Source organism: Mustela erminea, chromosome 11 (assembly GCF_009829155.1).
Source record: "Mustela erminea isolate mMusErm1 chromosome 11, mMusErm1.Pri, whole genome shotgun sequence".
Taxonomy (NCBI): domain Eukaryota; kingdom Metazoa; phylum Chordata; class Mammalia; order Carnivora; family Mustelidae; genus Mustela; species Mustela erminea.
Window position 1 is genome coordinate 28,160,741 of NC_045624.1, and position 23,553 is coordinate 28,184,293.

Here is a 23,553-nt window from a genome sequence, read left to right on the forward strand (position 1 = left end):
TGCTTTCAATTCCCGAGGCAGTACTTGCTGAGACATATGGAAAAGGTCTGTTAAGTACTTGATGCATTATGCGCAGTGTCTGCTGTGAAATGGCGTGGCAAACCCAGATTATGATCCGCGCCATCAATGGTTCTATTTTCTGGTATTCCCTTCGCACATCGAATGAGTTCCAACTATCCAGTTATATTCTTCAGAACTGAACCCGAAATAAGTTAGGAGGCTTTGAATTTCTCCAAAAGGGCTTTCATTTTCTTTAGTAGTTCTTAGAAAATCAGCACCGAATCTCTAATTAGCCAAGCAGTGTTTTCCCGTTGCCCTCATTCATGATAGGTACGGAATGATGTGTGCAGCGTATTGGAATAAACATTGCTGGGAGCAACGGAATAATCCTGAATTCTTCAAAATTAAGAAAAATCCTGTCTTTTTAATGGCTTCCTAAAGCAAGGCCGCCAATTAGATTTCTAATGTTTTAAAAATATCATTACTGTCATATGCGATTCTAATGTCTCAAATCTGTGGGTGTTCTTTGGCTACTTCCACAAAAACATTTGCAACACACTTTCTTTCAAACGCCTACCTACAACTTTGGGTATTTGAAAGAAAACCTAAGGGACACGAAAGAATGACGCATTCTCTATTGTACATTCATTATGTTTTAGAGTTTTCCAGACTTGCACTTTTTTAAAAATGTGGTAAACCCCTTGCTCAGATTTGTTCTGCTTTAATGCGGAGAAGCAAGTTTTTTGTTTGTTTTTTGTTTTGTTTTTAAGATTTTATTTATTTATTTGACAGAGAGATCACAAGTAGGCAGAGAAGCAGGCAGAGAGAGAGGGGGAAGCTGGCTCCCTGCTGAGCAGAGAGCCCAGGACTCCAGGATCATGACCTGAGCCTAAGGCAGAGGCTTTAACCCACTGAGCTACCAGGCGCCCCGCAAGTGGTTTTTATACTTGGAAATTAATTCAGGCAGTTAAGTAAAACTAAGAGGTGTTTCCGTAAAAAGATTTACACTAGCTGTAATGAATAGTTTCGTTTGGGTAGAGATACTGTCTGAATGACTGCCAAAGCTGTTTAATATAAAATAGCTCCCTGGTCTTTTTTTTTTTTTTTTTTTTTTTTGACAGACAGATCACAAGTAGGCAGAGAGGCAGGCAAAGAGAGACAGGAGGAGGAGGCAGGCTCCCCACCAAGCAGAGAGCCCAATGCGGGACTACGATCCCAGAACCCTGAGATCATGACCTGAGCCGAAGGCAGAGGCTTTAACCACTGAGCCACCCAGGCGCCCCAGCTCCCTGGTCTTTTACATGAGACACCTGAGACAAGAAGAGCATCTCAGCCCCTCGCTCGCAAGCAATGCCACACTTCTTATTTGCATGTGTTAAATCAGCATCTTGTAGTGTTGATTTCACTTTTACTAAACAGGTGAGACATATTTCTGAATTTCTTCCTCCAAATTCGTGTTTTAATGGCTAGAACAAGAACTGCATTCGAAGCCAAGCTGCAAAAGGCAAGCAAAACCACCGAGTTGCGCATCCCGGCTTCCGTGTGTACAATGTTTAATGTGTTAGTCGATGCCAAAAAGCAAAGCACCAAGCTTTGTGCCCTGGATGGAGGACAAGAGGTGAGTGAACTGAGTGTCAGGTACGGACAGGTACCCTGACAGAGGAGGGTGCTGGAGGCGGGTTCCGGAAGTCTCCCGCTTGATTAGATGAAAAGACCCAAGTCCTTCAATAGAGGTGTTTGAGCTTTTCTGGACTGTAATAATGGAAGGCCCTTTACCCCTTTGCTCATGTCAGTTTCTTCTGTCTTATATGAAGACTGCCCCAAATTTTACACGTGTCCATTGATTTAACAGCTTAGGTGTTGTGTATTTACATAAACCTCGCTTTTCACAAGCAAATAAGAAGGCTGGAAAGCTACCTGCTTTGTTTAGACAAATCTAGAGTACCCAGAGTTTGCATTCAAAACACAAGGCACAGAAAATAGCGCATGAAATATTTTTATTTACACAAAAGTTTCCGTGTTTTAAAGATCAAGTAGAAACGTGCTAAAATAATTACTTATTTTTTTAAATAAATGTCCCATTTTTTTTTACTTTGATTCATGTTTTGTTTGGTTCTATATTCAGAAACACAGCTTACTTTACTTTTATTTTTGTTAAGAGTGTTGATTGGGTGAAAGTGGATCAATTTTTCTTAGATTATCTGTTTAAGTTGACATTTTGTTCATTGTAATTACTGTTTCATCATTTCTTTACTCTTCCCCTATGTTCATCGTCTTTTTATCTTTTTTTCTCCATGGCATGATCCAGTTTGGTAGTCAATGGGTAAGTCTTTTTTTTTTTTTTTTTTTTTGTAAAAACACACTTTTATTTGAATTATTATTTGTGTAAATGTGCCCTTTTTATTTTCATCTTTTCAAATTAATATAATTAATTCCATTTTCAGATTTATGTTTTCCATGTATGTGTTTAATACTAATAGCTTATTATAGCATAGCAATACCCAGAGACACATTAAAACACATATAAATACTTATGCTCTAAATAATGCCAGGGGAATGTTTCTTTCCTGTTAGGCTGCAGGATCTGCAAACTGCTCTTAGATTTTTTTTTTTTAAGGATAAAATTATTTAAAACAAAATGAACTCACCCTCCTTTAAACAAATTCAGAAGCAGGATGATTATTAATATTTTCAAGATGCATTTACCTATAGTATATACTTTCACCGATACTAGAAAAATTTGGAGCTCTAGATAACAAATATATACTATTCGGGTACCTCTAAATTTGAGGACCAGGAGACCATTCCTAAGGCCACTTCATGCAGAAGTCCCCAGTTGTGGATCTCAATAAGGTACATGCCCACCAGTGATACACTCTTTCTCTTCCTATTCGTGGCCTGGGAAGTAACCATTCTCAGAGATGGGGAAGAGGCAGGCCTTTGTGTCAGGAACCTTTCTTCTCCTGAGAGAACAAAGTTGTCTTGAATTGCCACCCAGAACCTCAGAGAAACATGATATGAAAAATTTTATGCATATTAAATTAACTGGATATTATATATACTTACCCATCTTATATATGTGTTTTGATATCTTACAGTGTTTTGTGCTCTATGGATATGTTAAATCTTACAAGTCTTGTAGTAAGACACTGTAAGACACTCAGGGTGACTCTACTGGGCTGACAATTCTCATCCAAGCAGAAAGGCTAGGTAGCTCTGAAAGAGGGTAAGAGGGCCCATTGTTTGTGAATGTCATACTTCTCTAACCCAGATGTAGACATTAGCTATTTGGCCATAATTTATGCACATGCACACATATTTAATTCTTTGAGCAATTCAAGGGGAAAAGATGTATTTCTAATACTGTAGCATACAACCTTACATATATATTAAGTAACTGATACATGTTATAGAATGTTTAATAATTATCATTCTGAATGCCTGCAACATGATTTATTGTCTCTAGTCATCTGAAGAGGCAGCTGGCTTGGATATCAATGGCTCATATCTCTATCTTTTCATGTTTTTCGATATCCAGATGTAAGTCTTTGATGGTCTACTCAGAAATATTGTCTTAAGTCTCTCCATAAGTCCATCCATTTCTTATCAGGTTTATAAGATCATCTCTGCCTATTCCTGTTGATATTGGATTTATCCATCTGTTTTAATATACATGGTAGTACCTGACACATAATAGGCACTTAGTAAGTAGTGCTTGAATGACCAGACTGATTTCTTGTCACCACTTTAAAAATCCTCCCCTTTAAGAAACAACTCTCGATAGTACCTCAGAAGAAAAACAGGCACACACACAAATGACAAAACATTGTTGCATTGTCAAATGGTTCTTTATATTAATAGGTAAATGGCTTTGAAAAGTAATCTGCTACTGTTCATTATATTCGCACCTGTACCTTCTCACCAGAGACAATTAGTTCCCCACAACTTTCACACGATTAATATAATTCAAAATGTGCAGGTGTAAAACCCATTAGCAACTGTGAAAAGTGGTTAGCAAGAATTTCAGTGCAAAAGGACTTTATACTTTGCTTTTAATCACCAATAAATACACCCACATAACTGCACTGGCTTTCCCGCTCTGTGCTTGAGATAAGTTTTGGAATTGAGGCAAATTAGCAAATGCATTACATGCAGAGGTGAGCCAGTGACCTCATTCTGTAGTAAGCAACAAATTAAAAACTAGATTATTACACAATTTGGAGCCTTGTAAAATATATGCTTCTATAGATAAACCCAGTAGGGATAGTTTTCCGAATTTTAAGGAATTCTCTCTCCAACATCTTCAGTAAATTTGTTACAAGTCGTTGCTGAGATGAAGCCTTCTCAACTTCTTTTCTACAAGGCAGCCCCTTCTGTGCTCCTGAGTAAAGATTCTGTTTTCTCACATGGCACCTGAGGAAAATGTGCTCAACCGCAGCCCGGAATGGTGTTTAATGGAGTCATTAGTGAGCGAATGATCTGCTCGCGCGACAGCTGTGTGTAATGAGTCAGCAGTCTCAGGCCAGTTCCTCAGGGACAGATGTTGGGACCACAAAACCACCCATGTTTAGAAATCGTTGTTCTCTACCAATTGCATGGGTCTCACTTAGATGCCCCACATCCGATGGCCCATCCATTGAGGATGGAAGTACGTTAATGCTCCTTGTGTAGGATTTGTTCTCACCTACAGTAGAATGCTCCCATTTCCAGAACTGACAATCCAGTACCTTTAAAGTTCTTCCCAAGAGAAGGACCAAAATCTTTTAAGAATGCTGGATTGTACTGGCATCTGGTCAGCCTCCATTTCTGTAGTGTTTATATTAACAACAGTCGGGACATGAGGATAGGTACATGAGTATAGGGACACCAGGATTTCAGACCCGTGTTTGATCGCTGAATTCCCTGGACTCCATGAAGTACGAACTTCTTAAAGGTTACTCTTGATCTAAAGTCAGCATCCGCTGCTGGAGGAGCACATACACTTTACTTTTGGGGGCAGATGTAGGGAGAATTCGTCAAAGAAATGGGCTGTGATTTGCCAAAGCCCTGGTATGTAGGATTATCAACCTGACTTGAAATATTCTGATAGAAATTTTATGGGTTTTTATCAGACAAAAAAACTTGGCAGATTTTTATCAAAAATTAGATGTGTTGATCTAAATAATATATACCAATTTCAGGTAAGGTAATGTAAATATCTATGCAGATAAAGTCTTTTCTTCTCTGATCTCTATTGGTGTGTCTGTGTTTGTCTTTGGAAGCTATAACTCACTCTAGCTAACCTTCTAGCATCTCTGTGTGGCATATGTGAGCTATTCTCTTTGTGGAATGTACATATGAAATATGAATTCTGAGGCCAGCGGGCCACTCCCACCCACAGTGCTTCCAGACCACCGCCACGGACTGTGCAGCTAGGACAGATTCTGGAAGCTTCTGGCACTTTTAACATTAGTGAAAGTCCCAGCTAATCAGATAAGTCAACAACAGCAAAATCTCATATCGTAAAAACCTCACAACCCTTATGCTATTTGTGTTTGCCCCTTGGGTGGTACATTTAGTATCCTTTTCTTCCTTTTTAATTTTTTGCGTTTCTCTCTCTACCCCTCTCCTCCTCTTTCCCTGTCCCCTCTCCACTCCCTCCCTCCCTCCTTCTCTTCTCACTGCTTTTGGCCCGATCAGGTGTCAAAGAAAACAGCAGTCGACAGGTGTATATTATAGGAAAACGTGATGGCTTCTGGGGTCCATGCCTTTCCCTGCCTTTTGATAAAAAGGGTTGAAGGAACCTCTTCAGTGGCTCATCTCTTGATTTTAGGATATGTCCCAATTGATCCAGTCCAAAAGTTTAAAATGTAGAAGCTCTACAGTTTTATATCCAATAGCCTTTTGATGACATTTGATTACTCTTGAGTTTAAAAAATGAACATAGGGCAGGGCCATCCGGCTGGCTCAGTCAGTAGAGCATGCAACTCTTGATCTTAGGGTTGTAAGTTTGAGCCCCATATTGAGTACAGAGATTACTTAAAAATAAAATCTTTTAAAAAATGAAACTTATGGAAAATACAGAGAAACCCTGAATATATCAAGTATATATTTAATCGCTCAGAGGCCTGGGCACCTTGATCCGTGTATGTTCTGTGGCACTTTCCAGGGAAGAGGGAAGTGAGAAGCTTGGAGCCCATCACCTCTATTCTACCCCAAAGAGGAGCCTCAGTCTGGTATTTTACTTCCTCCTGCTGCACAGACACAGATTTGGAGAGAGACGTGTATGAAGAGAGAGGGGCAGGGAGGGAGAGGTGGGCAGACCTCATTTGCTTAAGCTCCTCACACCAGGTCAGTTGTAGAACTGGCTGGAGCCCCGGACTTCTGGTACCTTTGTCTGGAAGGCGTTTCCCAGCCACCTCCACTAGCAGCCAGACCTCCAGGCTCTTTCTCTTCTCTGTCGTTTTTTCTTTACTGTCTTCCCTTTTCCTTCAAGCTGTTCTAAAAGCAAAGGACATGGCCCTACTCTAATAGAAATCCACGCTCTGTGTTTCTTTTCTAGTCGTCTCTGGGGAGCACAAGTTTGGGAATCAGTAAGTCTTTCAGGAAAACAGTCACATAATGTTTCCCTTCACTAGGTGAAATACATGCCCAGAAAGTTCCACACTGATGTGTGTGCTATTGATTTTAGACCACTTGTCAGCACACACGCACACACGCAGAGCAGAGAATTCCCATGCCCCAGAACGGGCCTTCCTGTTCTGTGTGTGCAGGTAGACAGCCGCTGGTAACGGTCGGAGCCTACGGGGGGGAAATCATTCCTGTGTATTCCAGAGCAGACCTACGCTGATGTTTTGTTGTGTGTGGAAACTTTGAGACATGTTTTCAGAAGAAAAAAATCACTTTCCAAAACTTACATCCTAGGAAACCATTCATCCGGCAGCTGTTAAGTTGGTCTAATGTTTATACTGACCTGAGTACTTTTACTCTATGCATTATGTTAGCTGTTCCGAGAAGCCTTGAACCATCAAGATAGGGTTAGTCTTTACAAGTCACATTTTCTCTGAAGTGGCTATTGGGGACAATCGGCTGTCAGATAAATGCTTCTAAAGCAAGAATTACTGTTTAAATGAATGTGCCTTCACACACTGCCGAAGCTGCGGCTAATTTAAGAATGCAACTCTCTTGTATTCTCTCAGAGCAGAAAAGGAGGCTTTCAGGTTTATTTTAAATACATCTTTTTTATATTTACTTGAAGGCGTCTTTTTCATGAGGAAGCAGTGATAAAACTGTGAGGAGTGAGTGCTGTTTCATTATACCTTTTATGGCTTATTAATTTGTTACCATCTATTCACCTTTGTTGATGAAATTTTAATTTTGCCCTTGCTTGAGCATATTGTAAGGATTGTATAAACTGCTGCTCCCCGCGCTGACAAAAACGGTCCTTTTAGACTGAACAATTGGGAGCTCATTTTATTTCTGGAGCACATTTAAAATAACTTATGAATGAGAGTTGTCAGACATGAAATGCTGTATTAATTAAATCTTTTTCTAGTCTTTTTGCTTCTCCAGCTAAACCAACCCTTTAGAAAAATACACAGCCACCTTAATTATAGAGGAGAAGACAAAAAGTATCCTTCACATTCCTCTGCCTGAATAAGAATAAGAACCCAATTCATCTATATAATAACCCCATTAGCTGCTTAACTCAACAGTGCACATGGGAAAATTTCCGAGCCACAATGTAAAAAGTGTTGATTGGGTGGATCATTTTCAAGGTTTTGTTCTTCTGATGTTCAAAATGATCAATTTAAGTAAATCTGATATGTGATAACTAGGAGCTTTAAAGCATTTATGACTTAGGACAAAAGTTTTGTGTCTACATCAACTAATACATCTTTGTCTTTTAATATCCAGCAACAATACCATTCAAAAATAGATGATTTGATTGACAACGCTGTAAAAGAAATCATTTCACTGCTAGTTTCAAAGGTAATGTATTATTTATTCATCTTTTTAAGTCAGACTCAAAAATCATTTTGCTGAGAATTTTTAGAAAAATCTGTCTCATGTTTCTAAATACCTAATGGAAAAACAGTTTTACAAAGAGATGCAAGAAAAGTTCAGATTTCAAGAAGAGTTCTGAACAAAATGTGGACACTGTTTGTCAGCAACTTTGATTTTGTGTTTACAGTTCATCTTGGCTTTTCTTGCAGCTGTTGGCTTTTAAAAATAACTCTGTCTTCCAGTAAGACTTTATTATTTCACATTTATGTTCTCTTCTTATGTGTCTATCTGTTTGGCTGATTCGAGTTGTCACCGGTCATTGAGTGGGACACAGTCATGGGGATGACTGTGCCAAGGCTCCAGAGCTGGTCCCAGGCAGACTGAGAAGGATGACAGTCTGAGGTTCCCCAGTCCTGGGAGGCTCTCATGGTTTCCGATCTGATGCTCTAAATATCTCTGACGAAGGCTATGGCCTGTCATTGTATAAGCAGAGATGAAGCATCAATGAGTATTCCATGGAATGATTAGACTATTTAAAATCCCACCAAGGTGGAACAGACCACCATGAGCTAACAGTCAAGATCCGGGTCTGGGGGAAAGAGACAGAAAATGGAACTCGGGAGGGTGAGGAGTCAGAATGGGCGTGGTCCAGCGATACATTCACAGGAGCAGATGGAGCCCTTGCTCTTTGCAAGGCTTGGTCAGAGAACCCCCAAACAGGCCTCATAAAACAATCAGAAGAACGTACAAAAAAGCAAGGGAAGAAATGCCCCCAATTTAATAAATGAAGGACATGTTGTTTAGAAAAGAAAAAGCAGAGATGCCCAAGAGGCGTGAAAAATGTTAAGCCTCACTCATCATTTATAAGGAATGAAGAAAAACTACAATTAACATACCACTTTTTCTAGCAAATTAGCATAGATGTTTTTAAACTAACACTTGGTTTTAGAAAAGGTGAGGTGGGACACTCACACTTCCTGTCTGCGGGAGTATAACTCATTACAGCCTTCCTAGAGATAGTTTGGAACTATATCAAGTACATTAACACCCTTCTACCTAACAAGTATTTTTGCATTTTTTTCCGATTCAGAGAGATGCACAAAATATATATATGTTGATATGGTCACATTACTTCTAATGAAAAATTGGAAACAACTTTAATATCTAACATGAAGGGAATGGTAAAGTAAACTATGACACATCTATAATAAGAAACCATGCTTTCAGAGACTATTGATAAAGGAAAGGCTTCATAATATAATATGAAATGGGAAAAAAAGCTTAATATTTTAGAAATGGAAACTATTTCAGAAATAGAAATATTTAGAAACTCAAATCTGAATTTGCATCACATAGAGAAAAGAGAGGCTAAACACCAAAAAGTTGGCAGAGCTTCTCTGGATGGTGGGATTATACTTGATTTTGGAGGCAGGGGGATTCTCAGGGTTTGGGAGGGTTTGTCTGTATATTTCCCAAATTCCTTGGTAGCAAGTCTTGAGATGGAAAATAGCCACAAGGAAGATTTCAGCATAACACCAGCCATCCAGTTTGCTCCCATTCTCTTGACTTCTACCCCCACAGGAATACCTGCCCCTTCACATACAACACACACCCACCAACAAGTAGAAGGGGAAAAGGTGAACAGGGAAAGCATCCAGTGGGTGGGGGAGAGGGAAAGCACTAGAGAACAAAGCTCCAGAGGCAGAGCAGGGCAGGTTTCCGTCCTCCCAGGGGCCCAGCATAGCAGCTTGCCGTACTGCACAGACAGCCCACTAAAGTGAGATGAAGTGAACTTGGTGCCTTCATTGTCTGTGAGTCATTCAGGGAGAGTTTACGCAGATAGGAAATGATAATAAATGGTGGGTTTTTTTTTTTTTAAATTTTATTAAACAAAGAAAATAAGGCTCTATAATTCAATTCTTAAATGTTAGCAAGCCAAAAATTACTTGAGGTTCATTTAAAATGTGGATTCCATGCCTAGTTTCCAACAATTCTGAATTAGAAGTTTGAGAAGGGGAGCAGGAAGGTACATGTTTAATCAGATAACACGGTAATTTTGACATAAGGGTTCAGTGAGCCGGACTTTGGGAAACATTGCTCTGATGAATCGCTATCCACGCTATCATGTGAAAGATCTTTAAACTCCAGTTTATTGTATTTAAAAACAAAACAACCCTCTAAGATAGTATGTTCGCATTTTTGTTGTTGTTGGAGAAATGGTATCTTAAAGGAGGATATTTATGAAGTACCAGTTGTGAAACTCCGATGGGATGGGCAGTTTTACCCTAATTCACAGAAACAAACATTATCCTCACAGTAGTCTACTAAACTGACCACACACCTAATTAAGTAAGATAGTCAGGAACCAAACTTCTGAGCTTCAGATTCCTAATCCAATGTACATGCCGATTCTAGATGTCTAGGAAATCAGTGAAATGCAAAATACTCTAAAAATTAAAACAGGCAACTTCTACATTTACTGTTTTTACCCTGTCAGATTTCAAGAGTCATATCCTAGACATTTTTATTTTATCTTAGCATAATAGTTAACTCAATATAGAGTAGAACAGTGAATTACTTGCGTTGTATCCCAAATGTTTCTTCCCACATTTTAGTTATTCTATGCTTCGTGATGAATATGCTTGTTACGTTTGGTTAAGTTAGAAAGCATACGTCCTTCTTTTTACCTCCTCTCCTCAATCCCACCTCCATATCCTCCTCTTATTACACACATCTTCACAGATGATTGGAGAATGAGCCCGAGCTCTAGATCATACTTAGCACTCAGCAGTATGTGCCCCAACTGCATGTACATTTCCTTGCTAAGAAAAGAACTTGGCTTTCCATCTCTGTGTCCTTTCTCCACCTAGTACCTAAATGCTGGTAGCCCTTGGGTTGCCATCTTTCGTCTTCTTTGAGCTCATTCCACAAATTTCTGTCACTTTCACACTTCTGATTTTGTGTCCTAACGATGCCCAACTCTGTGCCTAAGAGGCGGAGTGGAATCGTGGTGAAAAGCCCAACTTCAGACCTGAGGAACCTAATGTCTTCATCTCAGAACATTGGGAAGCTATGGAAGGGTTGGGAGGCAGCAAGTAAAGGTGAGGAATTAATCATATCTGCATTATAAGAAGATCCATCTGATTGCCTGTAGCAAATAGATTACAGAGAGGGTACTGTGGAGAGTGTTCTGTTGGTCTTTGGTGGACTAACCCAAAGACACGGAAGACATTTAAAGAGTGCTATAGACTGAATGTTTGTGTCTCCCTACCCAAATTCATACGTTGAAACCTAATAACCCCAAAGGTGATGGTATTAGGAGATGGAGCCTCCTGGAGGTAATTAGGTCACGAGGATGGAACCCTCATAAATAGATTTAATGCCCTTATTTAAAAAAAAACAAACAACACCCCATAGAGCTCCCTAACTCCTTCTGCCATGTAAAAATGTGGCCAGAAGCCATCATCTCTAAACCAGGAAGGGGGTTCTTACCAGACACAGAATATACCATCCTCTTTTTTGTAGACTTCGCAGCCTCCAGAACTGTGAGAAATACAAGTGTGTTTGTATGTCACCCAGACTAGGGTGTCCTATTACAGCAGCCCCAAGGTTAGTAATGGGGAGAGAAGGGAAAACCTAGCTTGCTCCCAGGAGTATGGCTGGAAGTACAACGTGCGTGTTGAAGCCATCGACTGACAGGGTGCCTGGAAGAGGAACAGATTTTGAGGGAAAGACCATAATGTCATACTGGACGTGTGGAGAGTGAGCTGACTGATATCTGAAGGAGGGGAGGCCAAGGAGACCATCAGATAGTTGAGTCTGGAATTCAGAGGAAGTATACGGAGCCGAACTATCAATGCTATTATAAGATTTCACCATTAGGAATGATTCTATATCAATGGCTGCTGTTCTTAGGCAGATGTGCCATAACTCGAAACCCTATGGAGAAATGAAAATCAACCTTAAAAGGGAAAAAAGTAAAGATGCTTCTAGCCAGAAAGGGACTTAGATAATTTTACCAAGGGAAGAAAATGATAGCGGGAACATTAAATCTTGCCAAGGAAAGGATACCAAAAATGCCGTTTTTATCACTACCTTATAATTTAGTTGACCAAAATGTGGGAGTGTCGGAGGATCTGAACTCTGGTCCTGTTCCTTCATGTTACCATCTGGGTCTCCCTATATAACTTCATTTCCTCATCAAAAAAGCATGAGTATTGGGTAACAAAAAATATCTATAGCCTTTTGTCAATCTAAAACAAAAATCCTTACATACATTTCCTTATAGAAGGCTCTGGGGTTGCACATCGTTTCTCCCCAGGTTCCAGAGTTCCATGGCACATACAGTGCTAGAGTTGGAACCCTGAGATCCTCTAGCAAGGACTTTTCAAATATTTTTATAATGTTTAGAAGACACACTTAATGTTCTCAAATATATCTTGGGTAGCACCCTGAAGTATAACATTGATCAGTGCAAAGCTGCTTTGAGTGAAGAGAGGAAGGAAGCCTAGAGCTCTGCCTGTGGGGCCTCGTCTCCCAAGGCAACTCCCAGGGTAAACCAGAGTTTACCCCAGAGTCCAGTTCTGTGGTTCACAGATGAGGAAACAGAGGCCCTAGGTCACATGGTCGGTAGCTGTGGGGCCAGGACCTGGCCCTCATGGTCCCTAGGCCTGTCATCTTTCCATCACGCTACACAGAATGCAGCAAGAGTGGAGAGAAAAGAGTGGGAGCTTCACCTCCCAGTCTCCTGGGGTCCCCTTTGTACCTGGGTTGTACCCACAAGTCCGTTCTTTGACAGTCGTCTTTGACAGTCGTCCCACCGAGGCATACAGGCTGTGGTACCAGCCTGGGCAGCTGGAGGAGAATGGAATTCAATGGCTGTAACAGGAGGATGCTTAAGAAAAGCTGAGAGAGCTGTGAGAAAGAACAGATCGGGGAAGTGGTTAACAGAGCACAGAATGAGAGCGTGACCACTCTCATGACATACTCTGGTTAACGGGGCTCGGTAAATTCCAGGTATGAAATAAAAGAGCATAGTAATATATTCAACCTACTAAATCCTTGATTATTGCAGAAAGGGATTTAGGAAAGAGAACACACTACCTTCCTGAGTAGGTATAGAGGTATGTGTAAACATATACAGACACATATGTATATTCTTTCTGATAACCTAGAATATTTTCCTGTAAATTTCTCTTAAGAATAAGATATGGCAGAGGATACATCACACCTGACTACCTAGATTCCAACTCATCCTAAAGTAATTTGATTAAATTTGCTCATTTATTTATTTATTTATTTATTTAAAGATTTTATTTATTTATTTATTTGACAGACAGATATCACAAGCAGATGGAGAGGCAGGAAGAGAGAGAGAGAGAAGCAGGCTCCCTGCTGAGCAGAGAGCCCGATACAGGACTCGATCCCAGGACCCTGAGATCATGACCTGAGCCGAAGGCAGCGGCTTAACCCACTGAGCCACCCAGGCGCCCCTAAATTTGCTCATTTAGATCAAGGGTATATATTCAGGAGATACCTGTCCAAATTCAACTAAATGCTTAAAAGAATTATTAGGAGCCACTAGGAGAAAGGAAAGACAAAATACTATAGATCACTCTCTTTGTGGGGCAATGCAAAAAGGAACAAGGAGAAGAGTGTGGAGAATTGACTAGTGTCTGGGCTGGATGTGTCCTTTCGGAGGTTGTCTTAGATACTTTGTGGAACGTGGTATGTTACAAATAAATATTTGCTGCCAAATACTACCCATCCTTGGGCAGGGGCATGCTAATGTTCTCTGTATCACTCCAGTTTTAGTATATGTGCTGTTGAAGCAAGCACTCAAATAGTATGCATCCCAAACACAGATAACAGAAAATCTGGAAAGACCTTTTGGAAATCAGTTGGAAGAAAGGTTCAAAGAAAAGTGGACGAGGAAGGGACAATTGCATTGTATTATAACATTAAGATTCTGATTCAGGGAAGGAAGCCTGGTTTTTTTCCAGTCCATGGTATGCATGTGGATTTTTAACAATACTTGCTAGTCCTGATCTTACCAGATAAATATAGAATCTGCCAATATCTCCAGCACCACTAACCCTCCCCTCCAAGAAAAAAGAGAAGGAAGGGAAAGAACTTAGTTTTTCACGATCAGTCTTATTTGGATGAATCTCTTCTCTGTGGAAGATGTTACAACTTGCAGTATAAATGAGGCAAATATCCCTTCGTGCAGTGTCACTGCTGAAAAAGCAGGAACTGTGTTTGGAACCCACCGATCTGTAGCTGGAATCCTCCCAGTAACGTTTTAGAATTTGTGGTCTACTTTCCAGACATGTGGGAAAATGAATCTTATACCCTGTTAAAATTCAACAGGAAATTGAAACCGCCATGCCTTGTGGCATACTGCATGTTTCATTCTACTCGTCATTTCAAAGTGCTTTTCATCTTTAATTTCCTTGGGAGTGTGCATAGTGGGGTAAAGTTGGTAATTACCCAGACAGACTTTAGGTGTTAAATATTATTCAAACAAACCCAGTAAATGGCATCTACAATAAAGAGCAGGGAAACAAAGAGATTACAGTGTTTCATTCCAACCTGACACCCTCAGGAGAACAGAGAGCACAAGGCAAACCCCTAAGTATTTATATCCTCCCGGAGCTGTACTGAGAAAGTTCACAGGAAGCAGTTAAAGACACAGCAACTAAACCCAGCGTTTAACTGGATTTCTTTGGAATCTTGCTGTTTTGTGCAATTAACAGCCAGATGGAAAATATATCATTATTAGTCAATCTTGATTTTAATAGAGTTTGGTTTTTAAGGCCACTCTTCTGCCGCGTGTGCCTCGGAGAAATCTCACAAAGACAGTCTTCCTGGAGGAACGGTATGGCTCAGCTGCTTGATCCCAGGGGTACAGACACAGTTCACTGCCATGTAAGCACAGGGTCCCCGCCGGGTTATGCCTCCCCCGGGACCCTGTGGGGTGGGGAGGGACTCACGGAGAGGCTCTCCGCTATTGTTAAAATGGAGGCAAAGAATGTTGTGACACGGGGACAGCAGGCCACTGGTCCTTGTGTAGGACCTACATGGATATAACCCGGTGTTGGAAGGTGCTCGCAAGAGAAGGTGAGCCAGACAGGCTCTGGCTGCTGCTGTGGGGGACTTTTGCCCTAAAACCACCCACCAGTAGGCTCCCCCGACTGTCACTTTATCCCCTCCGTTTCTGCCATCCTGAAGCCCGTCAGCTCCTGGGCCACCTGGGAGCTTTCCAACATGTCCAGTTAGAAGTCATGCCTTCCCTCCTTGTATTTCAGTCACCCTGTTTGCCCATCTTTACTGGCCCTTCAAACTTGCTGCCTGTCATGACCGGTAGCGTACATGTCTGTCTCTCTCGCTCGTTTGCATCTTCCTGGAAGGCAAGATCGAAGATTCATATTGTCTTCCTTTCCCACATTAGGGGCTCAATAATAACAAAATGACATTTACTGAGTACAAATAGGTTGGGCACATGACTGACTTCATTTGATGCTTACCACTGTGTCCCCCTAATGGTAAAGAACATGAGCTTTGGAGCCAGACCCCCCGTGTTCAAAGCCACCTTCCCGTGCTGTGAGCCCAACAGCCCTGAAGCAGGTGGAACTTGAACGCAGGTCTTTGATTCACATCCTCAACTCTCTTCTACCTCAGTAGGTTTCTTTTATTGAACTAGACCCATTCACCAGTAGCCCAACTCATTATTACTCCTCATCACTAAGCAATCCCAAGGCTTTCCCCACAAATCTGTGACTTAACCTGCATAGATGTTTAGACCTATATAATGGGTAGTGATTTAGCTAATCATATGGGCAATAGTAATTCTTCACATTTCTTTAGTATTTTGCCGTTTTCTCAGTCCTTCCACATAAATCCTCTCAACTGAGCTTCACTGATCCCTGGTAAGACAGACAGGATGGCTGGCGTTTTCCCCCTTCGACTGATGAATGTGCTAACACTAAAGAAGCTCAAGGTTTCACCATCACCCTGGAGCCAGAGATGGCAATTGTCAGGTCAGGGCTGCGACTGACCTAAGACCCTCTAAGTCCAGCCACAGCGTTCTTGCCTCTACCTTGCCTGGTCCCTCAGCACCACTTACGCGTGTACACACATACTCACTTGAGGGCACCAAGATCCAGGTGCTGTGCTAGAGCCTTCCCTGGCTCAGGTAGTCTGGTAACCATAGCAATTGTCGCTCTCCTCGTGGCAAATGAGATCACCCAGCACACACTGACTCTCAAGGTTTGAGTTAGAGGAGATGAGGCATTTTCCACAGAGGGCCATTAAGTTTGGAATTCCCTTCCCCTGGTCTGACCGAGCCCTGGGGTATTGGTCTTCTGGGTCTTCGCAAACCACATCAAGTTGAGTTTAGCCAGCTGTGACTGGTAAGAAATCCTAATGGGCAGAAGGAAGCGCTAAATTGACTTTTAGTTGTGAGCAATTTGTAATTTTGTGTTTTTTGCTGTTTGTATCCCTTAGGATAACTAACGAGCCACACATAGTTTTCATTCTTTAAAAATACGATTTTAGTCAGCCGTTCGCGTGCTTTTGTTTCTGTGTTCTTACATCATGTCGCACATGATGTGATGGAGAAACCTATAGGGAAGTTTTTGTTTCTTTTGCATAAACTATTTTGCAGTAATTGACCAGCCACAGAGAAAAGATTATCTCCTGTGTGCTCTCAGTGAGTTCTCTGGTCACCAGAGACCAATAAGCTCTGTCCCTGGAACTATTATCACTTTGTTGAAGAAGCTGCGATGTGAACAAAAACCAGCCTTCGTTAATTTCCCTTTTCGTATTTAAAAAACCTTGTCAGTATTTTCCCTTTGGGAGTATGTAATTTGTCAATAGTGTGTATTATTTTAGTTCTAAAGAGGAAAGATACACTGCAGTAGATTTCTACTAATTTCTTAGTGCCAGATCTTAGTGCTTCCACTCAATGAAATGTAATTCTCCACATTTTTAATCATATTATGGTATACACATCTTAATTTTAACTTCAGAGAAATATAAAATGGTACAAAGGTAAAACACGGGGTGCCTACGTGGGTCAGTGGATTAAAGCCTCTGCCTTCAGCTCAGGTCGTGATCGCAGAGTCCTGGGATCGAGCCCCACATCAGGCTCTCTGCTCAGTGAGGAGCCTGCTTCCTCCTCTCTCTCCGCCTGCCCCTCTATTTGTGATCTCTGTCAAATAAATAAAAATATTTTTAAAAAATGTAAAACACTTGTGAGACAAATTTTAATTCCATACCACTTGCAGTACACACGCACGTGCGCACATACACACACACACACACACGCTATTTAACTGATAGAAGAACTGACTGGTGCTGTGGCTGGCCTGAACCCACACAGTAGTGTGGAATCAGGAGCTTATATTAAGTTCACTCTAGTGCTCTTTCCCTCGTAGCCTATAGAGTGTTCATATGTCTTAGATCTCCAAGTGCTTCCTAAGCCTCTGAAAGCAGATTTGATCCTTGTATGTCCTCATTAGAACTGCTCCATAAATGCCTGTTAACTAATGTGGGACTTGGTCGCAGGGTCACAGGAGCCTCGGATGTTACACATTCCTTCCATTATCTGGTCATTTTGATTCAAACTCTCCTGTAGATAGAAGAAGTTGGGGAATGGTCAAGTGATCTGTGATAGAAAGGAATCTGATTACACTTGACCATCATTGCTTCTAGACATCTCTACCGAAGTTGAAAGTCATTTTAAGGAAGTCTCAGGAATGTCAAGTTATTTATCAGTGATTTAAATTATCTCACATGTTTGGTAACCAGGATCCTATAACATGTTATTCTTTTATCTTAAAAAACAAAGAAACAAAAGCACTTGGTCTATTATTTCGAGCAATGGAAAAGGACCTTAGAGCCCACCTTCAAAATGAAAGAGTAAACATTACAAGTCAGCCCCTTGACTATCAGTTTATTCATTGTGGCTTTTTGTGCTGTGGGAGAAGTTGGTCCAGAAATTATGTGCCCTGTTGTTAATTTTTTAATAGTCTAAATACTCACTATAAACAATTACAGTTTGTTTCAGTGTTGGAAGGGGTGTTATCTAAGCTGTCAAGATATGATGAAGGCACTTTCTTTTCATCCATTCTGTCATTCACTGTAAGTATTTGCATGAGATTCTCTTCTGTTGTCTTTTGACTGTTGTCAAAGTACTTATCTCACAGTTAAGAAAATAATTCTCATAATTATCTCTTTTCCACTTAAGGTGAAAGCAGCTGCAAAATATGTTGATGTTCCGGTAAGTATTTTTTTATTTGCTATTAAAAACTCTGTATGTGTATGTGTGTATAATTCTTTTTTAAATAATTATGGTTTACCAAAGGTTTATTTCAGATCTTTAAAGCAGTGAGTGCCATTCCCTCAGGGAGCAGTTTATTTTCCTTAAGCAAGTGCTAACCCTCATAAGAAGGCCTGACATGATCATTTCAGTGTACTTTTTCCATTTTAGCTTGGGAACTCTTATGGAGGTAAAGTCATTATGAGAACATGTCAGCTCAGTTGCAGAGGGTAGTTTTTTCTAATACTCTAGGACCAGGTAGTGAATGCCTCGTACCATTTATAGAAAAATTCTCACTCTCTCTTCCCTTTGTATGGAAGCTGTAACAGGTTTCTAATAGGAGTTAAAGTGACAAAAAAGATGAACCAGTTAAAAAACAACTTTTCTAAATACAGAAGTGTTATAAGCCAATATTCTGTTGTCTTAGCATTTGGTGTTTCGCACAGTTCTTGGGAAATAATTTGTAACCTGTAAATCTGTTCAAAGATTAAGATACCATGAGCTACAATTAGAAAATTCACAGGATAGGGGCACCTGGGTGGCTCAGTGGGTTAAAGCCTCTGCCTTTAGCTCGGGTCATGATCCCGAGGTCCTGGGATTGAGCCCCGCATCAGGCTCTCTGCTCGGCAGAAAGCCTGCTTCCTCCTCTCTCTCTGCCTGCCTCTCTGCCTACTTGTGATCTTTGCCTATCAAATAAATAAACAAAATCTTTAAAAAAAAAAAGAAAGAAAGAAAGAAAGAAAATTCACAGGATAAATGTAATCAACAAGTTAGTGCAGTCTTTTAAATGGGTAATCTTCACAAATTACTTTTGCCTTCATCCTCTTATCATATTATGTGATCAAGTCCTAGTATGTTCTGCTTAACCATATATCTTGGCATATGTATCACTTTTCGAAGAATTTAAGCACAATGAAAATGAAACTTACAAATTAAAACTAAATGGGATATAAGTCATCTCATCTTTGCTCAAGACTGTGCTTGGGTAGCATCCTATCTCGACTGTCATTGTGAATGCCGGTGGTTTAAGGGCTGCCCAGCTATATATAGCAGTTCTAGAGTGCTAGAGTTTTAAAGTGCAGAACCACATTTTATACTATGGACTGAATAGCCCCAGATTTATTGCTGCCATAATTATTGTAAATAGATTTTTTAACCTTTTTCCATCATGATAAAGGTACTCATTAATCCCTGTATCCTCACCCACCTCCCCTCTGGTAACCATCCATTTGTTCCCTATAGTTAAGAGTATAAATGGATATTTTAAATGAAAAGGCCATGGACTTTGCTGCCTTTGCATTGGGTTTCTTTGGAACAAGGCTTTTTTATTTCACAGATGATTCCCAAAGAAGTCTTGGTATACTCCTTGTACCTAGAATCAGAAAATCAGCACTGGGTGATAAACAGAAATAATCCCAGGTATAGGGTCTTGCAAAAATGACAGCAGAAAAGAGAGGGAGGGAAGATTAAGGAGAGTTTGTATTTCCTGTCTTAAAAAGAAAGAAACAGATCATACTAGGAACATGTGAAATTTGTTGGAATTCCTAACATATTTTACAATACAGCTTTGTTTTTATTTTGAAATACAAGTGGAATAGGACACCATATAAATATTTCTGTTCTTAGGGTTTTTGAAGTTTTGGGACTTTTTCTTTTAAAGATTTTTTTACATCTTTTTTAGAGGGAGGGGCAGAGGGAGACGGGGAAAGAATCTCAAGCAGACTGCACACTGAGTGGAGGATCTTGACTCAGGGCTCAGTATCATGAGCCCTGAGATCCTTACCTAAGCCAAAACCAAGAGTTGGATGTTTAACCAACTGCACCACCCAGGCGCTCCAGGGCTTTTGAAGTTCTTAATTTGACCCTGTTCTAGACCTGTTATGCCTTATAGAGCTTCACAGTTGAAAGATATAGAAAGTGGTTCGTTCATTCTCCTTCTCAATGCAGAAAGTTCCTCTCTTAATATCCCTTACAAGGATTCATTCAGGCTTTTTTAATTTTCTCAGTGATTGCAGGCTTTCCTCCTCTTACGTATAATGAGTTGAAATTCTGTACCTCTGTGAATTCTACCTTGGTTCTAATCCCTCTTCTGCATGACAGCCCTCCAAATATTTGATGATAATTAATCATGCCTCCTCTTCCCAAAGGATGTGGTGGCTATTGAAAGAGATATATTGTCTGAGGAATTCTTACTTTCTATATTAGACATCTTCAATTTCTTCACTGAACTCACTAATTAAATATTTATCTAACACTAAGTGCTAGGTCCCAAGCTTACATGATGAAACTATACATTGACTGCCCATAAGCCAATCAGTGTCCAGGATAAAAGAGAGAGAGAGAGAGAAATAGACATGCACTAAAACAGCTACAACAACTGTACCCAAGCCCTTTATCATGCCAGTCACTCATCACTGTGTAGATGGATTCAGCTTATCAGTGTCATTAAATCACCTTGCCCCCCTGCTCCAGCAGAGCATACTCAACCATAGACACAGTCTGGCCATGGCAGATTACTAATGGAGGAGCTTCTCCCTCAGACCTGACACTACGTCTCTACTACTGATGCCGGTGAAGATTAACTTCAGCAGCCAGAAGTTGCTGTTGACTGTACACTATTTTTTATGCTAAAACCCCAACAACTATGCCTTTCTAAAGCAGTCTTTTAAGGAGAACCTCATGAGGGTAAAGAACACTAGTTCATCTTTCACAAAAGCTAACTCAAAACTGATCAAAAACCTACAGTAAAATGTAGACTATAAAACTTTTAGAAGAAAACGTAAGAGAAAATGTATGTGGTCTTGGGTTTGGTGATGAGGCTTTAGGTACAACACCAAAAACCTCCATGAAAGAAAAAGTCTCTATATTGGACTTAATAATTAACTACTGTGCACTGGTAAGAGAATGAAAAGACAAGCCAGAGACACATATTTGGTAAAGAACTTGTATCTCAAATGAACAAAGGATTCTTAATACTCAGCAATAAGGAAACAACCCAATTTGAAAAATGGCAAAAAAAAAAAAAAAATCGGAAAAGACACTATCACAAAGACATACAGCTATCAAATAAACATATGAAAAGAGGCTCAATGTCATTTGTTGGTAGGGAAACTCAAGGATTTTTTTTTTTAAGATTTTATTTACTTATTTGAGAGAGAAAGCACAGAGGAAGAGGGAGAGGGAAAAGCAGGCTCCCCACTGAGCAGGGAACCTGACGCAGGGCTTGATCCCAGCACCTTGAGTTCATGACCTGGGCCGAAGGCAGATGCTTAACTGATTGAGCCACCCAGGCGCCCCAGGAAATGCAAGTTAAACAATGAGGTACCCCTACATGCCTATTAGTGTGGTTTAAATTTTAATTTTAATTTTTAAAAATTGGCAATGTATTGTCCTGGTCTGCCAAAAAATTGTCAAGATATTGACAAGGATGCAGGGCAAAAGGACTCTCTTTCCTTGCTGGTGTAAATGTAATACAGCACAGCCACTGGGGAAGATTGGCAGTTTGTTACAAATCTAAACAATCTTTTTTAAAAATTTTTATTTTTTTATAAACATATAATGTATTATTAGCCCCAGGGGTATAGGTCTGTGAATCGCCAGGTTTACAGACTTCACAGCACTCACCATAGATCATACGTTCCCCAATGTCCATAACCCAACCACCCTCTCCCTACCCCCCTCCCCCTGGCAACCCTCAGTTTGTTCTCTGAGATTAAGAGTCTCTTATGGTTTGTCTCCCTCTAGATCCTATCTTGTTTCATTTATTGTTTTCCTACCCCCCAAATCCCCCACATTGCCTCTCAACTTCCTCATATCAGGGAGATCATATGATAATTGTCTTTCTCTGATTGACTTATTTCACTCAGCATAATACCCTTTAGTTCTGTCCACGTCATCGCAAATGGTAAGAAGCTAAACAGTCTTTCCATGCAACCCACCAGATACCTATTTGGATAGGTATCTATCCAAATGATCCGAAAATGTACGTCCACACCAAAACCTGCACACAAATATTCCTATCAAACTTACTCATAATCACCAAAAATTGGAAGCAACCCAAATATCCTTCAATAGATGAATGAAACAATTGGAATACTATCCAGAAAAAAAAGAAAAAGAAATCAGCTAATGGGCCACATAGAGATAAAGATAAAGATGAATCTTAAAGGTATATTGCCAAGTGAAGGAAGCCAGTCTGAGAAGTCTGCTATGATTCCATTTGTATCACCTTCTTAATACAGGCAAAATCTATAAAGGTTACAGAACAGATCAGTGGTTGCCATAAGTTCAAGGTCAGTGAAACAACAAGGTGAAGCCCAGGAAACTTTTAGGAGCCGTGAAGCTATTCTATGCAACACTGTAATGGTTCCATGATATTATGTACTTGTCAAAACCTAACTTTGCAGCAAAAATCGAACCTGAACATGGGCAAATTTTTAAAAGATCAAATAGGATATCCTGGAATCCCAGGACAGAAAGGAGATTTGGATTTTTAAAAAATCGAATTTATTGCAAATGTATGGAATAACGTCACTGAAAAAGACGGAGGAAAAAGTGCTGATTTGAGTGACTTTGGAAATGACTGGAGTCTCTAATAATAAAGGAGAAAGAAACTGAACATAAGCTTGGTGGTCTAGTTGATAAAGCGTTTCCCCACAGGCTAACAATTCAGAAACCATTACACCTATCCACTGGAAGTGAAGGATTAAGTACAGGGATGGTGTTTGGTGAAAGCCAAGTTTCTCCCTGTTGGAGTAAGAGGTTGGAAACAAGGAGGCGGATAGAACAGTCTGTGTGGTAATGGGTTAGAGTTGGAGACATTAGTGTAAATTTGTCTTGAACTTAACATAGAGCTGTTTACATGTAGAAATATTAATATATGCATATATTTCCTTAGCTTGTTAACTGAGAGAGCCCAGAAGCAACGATACCCCAGTAGCAGTCACCATACCTATTGCCCAGCTCTTAGTATCTGATCTCGCATAAAGTGAACCAGGACTCTCTGGAGAAATGGCAGATACTAGGATTGGGGCAGAAAATACACAAGATGAGCCTGGAGCATCTTATAGTGACAGAAAGTAAGGAGGTGTTTTTTTAAAAAAAAAAAATAACCCACAATGATAGGGGATATATTAAGAGACACAGGAGGCCTCTGAAAGAGCTCCCAATGGCCTGAGCTAGGATCATTTGAACAAGTAAGTAAATTAGGTAGTGTTAGAGTATAACCCAAAGTATAAAATAAGCAT

The 23,553-nt window shown here is 40.3% G+C and overlaps 1 protein-coding gene and 1 non-coding gene across 22 annotated transcripts in view; one reads left to right on the forward strand and one right to left on the reverse strand.

The window, feature by feature from the left end:
• The window catches only part of CADPS2 (calcium dependent secretion activator 2), a 535,725-nt gene that overhangs the window by 476,506 nt on the left and 35,666 nt on the right, over positions 1-23,553 (forward strand). For 12 of the 21 annotated variants that reach the window (XM_032305741.1, XM_032305751.1, XM_032305744.1 and 9 more), the window contains 4 exons: positions 1,471-1,618; positions 7,897-7,971; positions 18,046-18,129; positions 18,236-18,268. In XM_032305741.1, coding sequence (XP_032161632.1) covers positions 1,471-1,618; positions 7,897-7,971; positions 18,046-18,129; positions 18,236-18,268 — 340 coding nt within the window. Of the gene's footprint in view, positions 1-1,470; positions 1,619-2,308; positions 2,324-7,896; positions 7,972-18,045; positions 18,130-18,235; positions 18,269-23,553 lie in introns of all 21 variants that reach the window. The other 9 variants (XM_032305737.1, XM_032305748.1, XM_032305738.1 and 6 more) reach the window with 1 other exon arrangement.
• Positions 13,721-13,824, reverse strand: LOC116569746. Its single transcript, XR_004277175.1, has one exon. It is a non-coding gene; the product is annotated as a U6 spliceosomal RNA (small nuclear RNA).